Source organism: Dreissena polymorpha, chromosome 1 (genome assembly GCF_020536995.1).
Source record: "Dreissena polymorpha isolate Duluth1 chromosome 1, UMN_Dpol_1.0, whole genome shotgun sequence".
Taxonomy (NCBI): domain Eukaryota; kingdom Metazoa; phylum Mollusca; class Bivalvia; order Myida; family Dreissenidae; genus Dreissena; species Dreissena polymorpha.
In genome coordinates this window covers 80,133,951-80,144,628 of record NC_068355.1, presented here as the reverse complement: position 1 = coordinate 80,144,628, position 10,678 = coordinate 80,133,951, and the positions used below count along the sequence as shown (strand labels likewise).

At 36.5% G+C, this 10,678-nt stretch overlaps 1 protein-coding gene and 1 long non-coding RNA gene across 4 annotated transcripts in view; one reads left to right on the top strand and one right to left on the bottom strand.

The window, feature by feature from the left end:
- Positions 1–10,678, bottom strand: part of LOC127837304 (fibrinogen-like protein 1) — a 41,669-nt gene that overhangs the window by 8,949 nt on the left and 22,042 nt on the right. For both annotated transcript variants that reach the window (XM_052364224.1, XM_052364235.1), the window contains exons 3-4: positions 1,380–1,499; positions 430–567 (exon numbers count right to left, since the gene is read on the bottom strand). In XM_052364224.1, coding sequence (XP_052220184.1) covers positions 430–567; positions 1,380–1,499 — 258 coding nt within the window. The remainder of the gene's footprint in view (positions 1–429; positions 568–1,379; positions 1,500–10,678) is intronic.
- On the top strand, positions 1,071–9,683 carry LOC127837314 (uncharacterized). 2 transcript variants are annotated; one of them, XR_008029227.1, is made up of 3 exons: positions 1,071–1,505; positions 6,585–6,739; positions 9,231–9,683. It is a non-coding gene; the product is annotated as an uncharacterized LOC127837314 (long non-coding RNA). The 2 variants fall into 2 exon arrangements; XR_008029226.1 differs by lacking the exon at positions 1,071–1,505 and adding an exon at positions 6,223–6,359.

The following is a 10,678-nucleotide window of genomic DNA, read 5'->3' as shown; positions in this document are numbered from 1 at the left end:
ATAATTTGTTCATTTTATTTGCAAATTTACACCAACTTGGAATTGGCTAGGTATCATACGTCTTAATATAATATACGTAAGTGTACGCTGTATACGTCTTCTTAACCTTTATCATGTGTGAACTAAGTTGTTTGTAAGAGGTGGCATTGTATATACCTTCATTCGCTCATTGTGCTATTATCCGATTTATGCCTAGCGTCTAGAACAAAGGCTTTTGCAAACAGCGTAGACCCAGATGAGACGCCGCATGATGTGGCGTCTCATCAGGGTCTGCGCTTTTTGCTTAAAGGAATTTCTGTAAGAAATATTCTAAATATAGAAATAAATTTACTTGAAATCCCAAATTTTGGAATTAAATTGATCCAATTTAGAAGGGTGGGAGAGTCCACTAGGCATAAATGGGTTAAGCGTGATGAACTAGTACGCTACCTTGCGTGGTAAGGAGGTGGATGTTTTCATTGCCGAGCCAGAACTCGGCCTGCAAGTCGCCGAAGCCGTGTTTGTAGTCCTCCCAGTCCCGGGTGAAGTTCTCCCGACCGTCATGCCGCCGCTGGATCACCGTCCAACCTGCAGTTAGGAGAAGAAACTTTGATTAATTGTATCGGCCTGCGGTCGCATTTATATCGTTCCAAACGCTCCTGATCACAAACTCTATTTACTTCGTTAAATGTATAAAATGTGTAATTGTCTCTTGCTGTAACAATAACGTGTGCACTTGTGGTCCGTAAAAATGTTTAACTTAATAAATAAAATGCCTAAAACTATTACATGTGTATTTGAATTTTTGGAATCTCAAAGCAGATTTATCACTTACACGCCGTTTTGAAATTATTTTCGTTGCTTAAACTAGAACTTTATAAAAAATTATAAAACACATCAATTCCTGCTCGAGTAATTCAGTGGAAATAGTTTAACATTTTCTTTTATCAGGTCAGGTCTTCAAACATTAATTCGGTCATAAAGCTTTGAATTTCAATTAATGCATCTCCATTTTTCTACATCAAGAGAACGAAAACCGAAGATTTACAACAGACAAAATTAAAATGTAAATTTCGATAACACAGAACAATAACTTAAGAATAATTTAACCCATTTATGCCTAGTTAACTCTCCCATCCTTCTAAATTGGATTAATTTATTTCCATATTTAGGGATGTCTAGTATATTTATGTCTATATTAAGAATATTTCTTACAGAAATTCCTATAAGCAAACAGCGCAGACCCTGATGAGATGCGGCGTCTCATCTGTGTCTACGCTGTTTGCCAAGGCCTTTTTTCTTAGACGCTAGGCATAAATGGGTTAATGTGAATTGTTAAGTGTTTTATGCACTGCACTTCCCAATTATAAAATCAATCCAAGCCCGTGTACCCAGCTTACCTGCCCCTTCCATTATTTTACAGAGGGCCCTGAAGGGCGTGGTGGAGCGCTCAGGCTTCACGAGGATGTAGTAGTCTCCTAGGTAACGCATGCCGCCGCTCTGGTACACCTCGTCGCAGTCTACAGGTAGAAAACGTTGAAGAAATATATTCATTTATTGACTATGAGATACATAGGTTAAAGAATGGTTCAGGCTTCCGCTGAAATTAGTAGTATATATGTGTGCGTTTGCGAGAGCTTGGTCGTTCTAGCTCGTTGTTAGTTTTTACAGATTTGGTTATTTAACCCATTTATGCCTATCGTCTAGAAAAAGCCTTTGCAAACAGCGTAGACCCAGATGACACGCCGCATGATGCGGCATCTCATCAGGGTCTGCGCTGTTTGCTTAAAGGAATTTCTGTAATAAATATTCTAAATATAGAAATTAATATACTAGACACCCTAATTTTGGAAAAAAAATGATCCAATTTAGAAAGATGGGAGAGTCCACTAGGCACAAAATGGAAAAATGCTGTGCAATAAGTAAACATCATTTTTTTCCTGCATTCTCCGTAGCATTGATTTTATCAGGTATGTGTATTAACACTAATACACATACCTGATTTTATGAATATAAATATTTTGCCAGAGCGAGGGCTGTGTTGAATAGTTTTTTTACTGAACAGACTGACGACATCCTTATGAGACGCATCTACAACTTCTAATGAAAGTTTGTTTTTAGAGTGCTTCGTTTGTTTTAACCCTTTTCCTCTTAAAAGCAAACTGAAAATCGCTTTGTGCAAACAGCATAAAACCAGAACATCCTGCGAGTAACTCGCAGTCTGTTGAGGTTTTTATGCGTTTTGCTGCTCATCAGTATCTAAGGTTTGGAGATATAGCCTTAAAAACTTGAATCTAGTAAGAAAGGTATTAAATTAAATGTAACTTTCTAATGGACTACAAATGCATGAAAATACATATCTAAGTGGTAAAGGGTATGTGCATGATTAAGATTCAAGTTAACAATTTATTGTTTTAATTTGACGTCTTTTACCGTCATATGATTTTCTTGTCATGCGTGTTTTGGCTGATTTGAGTATACCACCAGAACATTGGAAACATATCCGCGTCTTTGTAACACTGTTTTACTGCATGAAACAATTTTATCTCTAATAAAAAGGCTTAATAGATAGAACATTTTACATTCAATTCTCGACATCAATACAGTTTGTGCGTGCACCTTTTATTTTCATAGAATTACCAGCGCAAAAGCGTTTATACTTAAAGGCTATGTTCTCATATTTAGTACCGTACTTACTTCCACATTCCTGTCAACATGTAAACATGTAAAAGTATAAAGAGCAGTGGAAGCGAGGCCTCACTTTAAAGGGATCTTTTCACGCTTTGGTAAATTGACAAAATTGAAAAAAGTTGTTTCAGATCCGTTAGTTTTCGTTTTAGTTATGATATTTGTAAGGAAACAGTATTACTGAACATTAACCATGCTCTAATATAGCCATTATATGCATCTTTTGACGATTTTAAAACCTAAAAATTATAAAGCGTTGCAACGCGAAACGATTGAATAATTTGGAGAGTTCTGTTTTTGTCGTTAAATTTTGTGAAACTACGAAGATTGCTTATATAAGGTATAAAATACGTCACGAATTTGTACTCGGCGGAATAGCTCAGTAGGCTATAGCGTTTTTACTCCAGGACTCTGGCAGGACTCCAGGGGTCACTGGTTCGAAACCTGCTCCGGGCAATGTTCTTTTCCCTTTTTTAATTTTTTTCTTGATTTTTTACTGGAGCTTTTATGATTCAATGTTTACATTTATCAATATATAGCATTTAATGAATAAGTTAAAAAAATGCCAAAATCTGTGAAAAGGCCCCTTTAATGGATTGCATTTCAACCCGCGAGGTATCGAGTTTATATACAGGTCATCACCGGAGTTCGCGGCCAGTAAAATAATCGTTAATAATAAAGACGATATCCGTGAACTAGGTGACCTGGAATTTTCTTTAGACCAGAAATATGTTAAATGAAGATATTCAGCAATATAATTATGGTATGTCAATAATAGATTCTTAATGTGTTTTCAACACTACAATGATAAATATTATTTTTGATTAATTTAACAATAATTATTCCACCATATTTACTAATGTATTAAGCATGAGCGCTATGATTCTGTTAATAATCGAATCAAATGGCAATGCCCGACAAACCACTACAACATGTTTGTTCGAAGAACGCGCCTATAAATACGGATACTTCGCTTGTGGCCGGTTGACTCACATGTTTTAATTTCACTTCCATTCTTCTTTTGTTTTTGTTTTTTGTTTTTTTTTTGTTTCTATAGGTTAATAACCCGCAATATGTAATATTGTAAAATAAGCCGCGAAAACTCCGCGTAACATCCCGTACCGCGTGTGATGCAGCTAAGAACTGCACAGAAAAAGACATTCGCTATCTTTGATCTCATTCATTGAACTATCAACGCCGTACATATTTTTAAAGATATTTTTGTTTATTCTTCAATATAATTTGGCATTACCAAATTTAAGTGAGGTTTCTATAGAGAAATCAAAATCGGACTCATCAAACAACTTAACAGATCACACTCATCAAAACTATCACGAATGTACAAGAAATCCTTGAACTTCGCGATGTTTTGCGAAATTAATACGAACACCTCACATCGTCAATAGATGTTTTTATTTCAAACTTGCACTCATGCATTAAATTGATTAAAAACTAGCATGTCTGATCTTATAGAAACCCAGACGCTTTCCTAAAGTATCTGAGCGTCGTTTTGGTTGCTATTTTTACAGTTTTCCAAGAGTGTTTTAGTCTTCCACAGGATCGACCTCCTGTTTATTTCAAACGGCATAGATGCTTAGCGCAATAGTTAATTATTTTTAGTTCGCGGTTTCAAATGGGTATGGTTATTGTATTAATACATGTTGTAACATTTTCGACAGTTGATAAATTGCATTCAAGAACTGAGGAGTAAAAAAATAGTGTTTTTCCCTTTGACCCGACCGACATATTTTTTGATGGGGGTAGGAGTTAAATCATTTTTGCTTAACTAAATTACTATGAGATATATATTTGGAACATTCGATTAAATCGGTTAAATTAACTTAAAATTAACAACAGAGAATTGGAAGATTTCTTTTTAGTAAAACTGGCTTCTGCCGACCAATTCATCCGTCCTTTTTGGCGATGTTACTAGATCAACAAATTTCTGTTTTTCTGCTTAACCAATGCTATGTTTTACAAACGAAAAAATAAAACAGCCGTTGAATTAGTAAGATCACAGGAGATCCACCATTCTGAACGCGTGTATAAAGATTTGAAGCATTTAATTTTTAAAACGATTAACCTCTTTTTGCATTTTTCTTGTGCTTTTTTAATTTAACCACCATGATTTAACAACTGTCGTGTAAAACTTCCATATATTTTTAACAAGAAAGATATGGTTCAGAAATTCAGTTCGAGTTCGGATAAGGCAACGACTGATACACTTGATTAATTTCTGACAAGATAGGGTTCATCCGGTTGTGGTCATTTGCTGCGCTCAATCGAACCTGAAACTCCGCAAGCGATCCGTTCCACCAGGAGCGAGTGCTCTATGTGCAAACACCGCGATAATGTGCCGTTGGCAATTTCACGCCTTCAAGATTTAATTTCAAAGCACTTGACCAGCGGTATGAGGAATCGGTTCAATGGAAAAAGTTCATTATGGATGCCGAGCTTAATATAAAGTGAGGCATTGTTCCCAGACTCGTTGAAAATATTTAATATATGCTTCGTGGTTAAATTTATAAAAGTATTAATGATATCTTAGCAAATTTATGGTATTGTGCACAGAAAAAATATATTGAACGAGTCGAAATGGTCAGAGATATTTAAACTTTAATAACATCAAGAGCTGTCACCATAGGATGACGTATGCCCCCTATAAACGCTTGATAGAAGTTATGAGCTTTTTTCGAAACCTAAACGCAGATTTCGAAACCTAAACGCGGACCCTAAGTTCAAGGTCAAGGTCACAGCGGTCAAAATTTGTGTGCGTATGGAAAGGCCTTGTCCATACACACATGCATGCCAAAGATGAAATTGCTAGCTGAAGCGACATAGAAGTTATGAGCATTTTTCGAAACCTACTCGCAAAGTGTGAAGGACAGACGGACGGACGGACGGGCAGTCCGATCACTATATGCCCTCCTTCGAGGGCATACAAATATCAGCTGACACTGTTTGAATGTTAAAGGCTCAAATAACAACAACGTATCCTCATACTGGTGACTTCTCAGAGCAACAACTGAATGATTTTCCACGATCCAAATGACAGTTTCCTACCATATATTCATCACACTTTACACAGTTAGTGACCCAAGGAGTTGCTATGACTACAAACATAAGCAGACGTCATGCATACATTGATTATAATAATGAACTGATAAGGGGCGTGAACTCAACGATCAAAGTGGATTAATTATAATGATTGATGTCAAAATCGGTACCAGACGGACACGATAAGGAATCTTTCTACTGGCAAAAATAGAACCGCTTTTATCCTCAAGATGTTAACCTTATGCTTTGATGGTTGATGTATTCGACTCTTGAGTTCTCAGAACACACACATGTGTTAAACGGTTCATGAAGTTTGATTTTTGAGCTGGATCATTCTAAAATGCCAAAGCAAAGAGCTGGCGTTCATTCTGCAGTATTTGTCATCGAATCACTCCATATCGCGCACTTCAGTCAAACAATAATGATGATGTCGTTGTTTTGTCAAATTTAGATATCAGTAATATGTAATTTTACGTTGCTCTTCTTTTGTCCTTCTATCACGTGCTTGGCCTGATTCACTCCCGCTGAACTAGGTTACAATGAGAGGTGCGTCTGTACGACAACGCGATACGGCGTCATAACTACAACGCGAACAGCGTCTTGACAGTTATAGACATACACACGCGTTTACTTAGGTACATTATTTGTTTTAACGTACACGTAAACGGGATATGGCATATTTTTCATGTATTATTGTTTCTTTACTCGCTTCTTAAGCTAAAAAACATAAAATTCCAATTAATTCGTTGTTTCTGGCTTGCAGTTTCTGTCACGATGAGTATTTACCATGATTTGTATCAAGTTCACTCTTTTACAAACATGTGTATACTATTATTGGTGATTTCTTTCCGATTTTGCAGAAAAAGCTGTAGCATGCCAACTCCGTGTACATGTTACGGTATCTTCTCTTACGACAAAGACATGTTACGGTGTCTTCTTTACAGCGTTACAGCGCCTGCAGGAAGTCAAATTTAAAACCATGGAGATTTCGTTCTACGATAGTAGCATTTTGGATGTGAGTATGGAGGTCGTCATTGATTGCAACAACAATAGTTACTAATAACCTCAATTACTGTAAAATTTAACAGGAATGTAGACAATATTTCACACCTCGAAAGTGGGGAATTCAATAACATATTAAGGTCATTTAAAACGAATCTTTATAGCGTTTTTTAATCAATCAGTAATACAATTTTTAAAGATTTGGTACATTTATTTTCAGATAAAATAATAGCAAAAATATTTAATTAAAGACTGAATTAATCTTAGAATCGCAAATTCAGTAATATTTGCTTATGTTTTTTTTATAAATAAATCAATACTACAATATTTTACAAGACTTTGAACATTTGTTAATAGCATTAATCTAAATTAAAGATTTTCTATTAATTCAGTCTTTAAAGCGAGACTTTACGATTGTATATGTGTTAAATTGTAATATATTGATAAAATATGTTACAATAATACAAAACAGGCAAGAAAAATTATACATTGAAGACAAATTTCATAAAATGCAGCAAAGATAAATTAGCGCCCCGAGCCGATTGTGACGAAGATATTTCGTACATATTTTCCTACAATAACCGAAGCAATAGATATCGTTGCAGGAATTTTAAATGAACCGTTAAACTAACTTATGATTCACATCGTCCATGCATGATTTACATGCTGGAGAATTCGACTGTAGAGACATTTTCGATTTCAGAATTAAATATCTGACTTATTTCGCATTTTTTGACACATGTTCTTCTTAACTTTTATTTTAATTTATATTGAAATATATTTATAATAAGTTTTTTTTACACATTTTATATAAATTCATAAATATTGACAAAATCGTATAGTCTCGCTTTAAATCAACATTCATTATTACTATTTTTTTTAATAAATACACCAAATCTTTAAAATATAGTATTGCTGTATTTAAATCGTAAATTTACTTTCAGTAAAAATACCTTTTAAATTCTATCTATTTTTTTTGGTTTGGTACCTAAATTATTCTTTTTAAAAAAGTTCAGTGGTAGCTCATTCATGCCCCTTAATTCTTTACTGTAGGTATTGCATTAATTAATCAATTAACAATTAATCACCAGTTTGCAAATATATGCCCCTGATGTAAGACAATGATAGGTGGCATTAACAACTCATTGTAGGTATACCTCTATAAAGATCCATTTTACCGAACCCTCCACAACATTTACTATATAAATACAATTTACCGAACTTGTTATTTACCGAAACCTCTAGTACCCGTCGATACTATACCGCAGTCCGCACAGGCTAATTAGGGACGACACTTTCCGCTTTTATGGTATTTTTAGTTTCAAAAAAGTCTCTTCTACACGAAAAAAACAGTTCAGGCGGAAAGTGTCGTCCCTGATAAGCCTGTGCGGTCTGCACAGGCTAATCTGGAACGACACTTTACGCGCAAGCATTAAGCCCAGTTTTCTTAGAACGCAACTCATATCGAGGAAATTATCGATATTTTTCACTGTTATGTTTCACTGTTTGAAACAGTGAAATTACAGTTTTACTTCACTGACATTTCTCTATAAATCATCGGAAAGCATAAAATAATTTATCTTAAACATCCGGCATCGGATACACATACAATTTGAAGGCACACTAAAAAATACAGAACAAAAGCATGGAGTTAAAACATGTTTTTCAAAGGCCATTACCGGTCTTAGCTTGCGTATTATGAAGACGTATAATGTTTTGTGGTCATTGAACCCCTTACGAATCTTCATATTTGTATAAAATCATCCCGCAATATGACAAACATAGCTTTTTTTTTTCTTGGCATTGAAAACACTGTCTTACGTTTGGTGCAAGGCTTCCAAAACATCACCACAAAAAGCAAGCCTGAGAGAACTTGATATACCAACCTGTTTACAATAAACGTCTTCACAAACCTTTCGGCCCGTTACGTTATTTCAATTATAAACCAGTTTATATGGAGTATTTTAAAATCATCGGAGGATTATATATACTTGTAACGTTAATTTGTTTAGGTGTATGCAGGGAAAACCTGATTTCCATTCAACATCGGATATATTTAATATCGTAAAATAATTATGATACGCCATGTATTCATAGTGAAATTAAATTAATTTAACCCATTTATGCCTAGCGTCTAGAAAAAAGGCATTGGCAAACAGCGTAGATCCAGATGAGACGCCGCATCATGCGGCGTCTCATCAGGGTCTGCGCTGTTTGCTTACAGGAATTTCTGTAAGAAACATTCTAAATATAGAAATAAATATACTAGACATCCCTTATTTTGGAAAAAAAATGATCCAATTTGGAAGGATGGGAAAGTCCACTAGGCATAAATGGGTTAATTAACCAAGTTGTCCAGACAGAACGTTATACCGTAAAGCAACATATACGATTACAGTACAGTGATATAAAGCTCTCGTTTAAACAAAGTGATTTAATCGATAAACCGTAGTATATCGGTTGCATTGCGAGCCTCATGTTTAATGAGATACTCTAATCTCCAGCACTTGTTAACTTTGGAAAAACGTGCTTAACCTTCCCTGGATGGAATTCGAACACGGGCCCGCCAGGTCGCAAGTCAGACAGTGAATACCCGCCTCACCACCATAACGTTGACTCCTTCACTGCATTCTATTGAAAGTACATCACCCAAACAACAATGGCTCAAGTTGAGCATGCAGGGCGCCACGTTAGAACAATACAAAAACGATTCGATACGTTCAATCAGTCACGCCCTTCCACGGATAGTGCTTCCGGACAGGTAGATCTGTGAATGCCATCAGAGCACTGGGATCTTCAAAGGAGCGATCACACGGCGTACTCGTTTTGCACTTTTAATGATTGAGAGTTAACATACGCCCAGACATTGGACTGGTTCCGATAATGATTATCTCTCTCATATCTCTCTGCCGTTATTATACATCACGTGATGATTGTCGAATAAAATATTGTTGTTATTTAAGATTATTGTTTTCCTGGAAGGCTTTTGCAGTGGGTACCGTCAAACGTGCACAGGGCGGGTGGGTGGATGGGTTGGGGTAAATACTAAGAAGAGTTTGCAGGAAGATATTATTGTCGGCGGATTATAAGTAATAAACGAATGATCTGTACATGGTAACATCTGTCTGAGCGAGTTTGGGGAAGGCGCTAGGCAGTTTTGTCGGAGAGTAACGTAAACGCAAAATTTACGGAATACCGTAAGTACCATCGTGGTCACACATTAAAATCCAGAGGGCAACAATGCGAAAGTACGATGGCGACAATGCGATAGTATGATGGCGACAATGCGACAATGCGATAGTGCGATGGCGACAATGCGATAGTGCGATGGCGACAATGCGATAGTGCGATGGCGACAATGCGATAGTGCGATGGCGACAATGCGATAGTGCGATGGCGACAATGCGATATCATATCGTACTGTCGCCATCGTTTCGTCGCATTGTCGCCATCGTACTATCGCACTGTCGCCGTCGTATTATCGCACTGGCGTCATCGTATTATCGCACTATCGCATTGTCGCCATCGTACTATCGCACTGTCGCCATCGTATTGTCGCACTGTCGTCATCGTCTTATCGTACTATCGCATTGTCGCAATTGTAATATCGCACTGTCGCCATCGTATTGTCGCACTGTCGCCATAGTATTGTCGCACTGTCGCCATCGTACTATCGCATTGTCGCCATCGTACTATCGCATTGTCGCCATCGTACTTTCGAATTGTCGCCATCGTACTAGCACGTTGTCGCCATCGTACTATCGCATTGTCGCCATCGTACTATCGCACTATCGCATTGTCGCCCTCTGGATTTTAATTACTGTGTAACCACGATGGCATTAACGGTATTCCGTACAAATCAGTGCGCAAATTTCGTTTTGCATGTTTTGTTTTTGTTTGCGGTTTTAAATGTATTACTATTTCACGGTCAGCGTTCTGATATTAACTTATT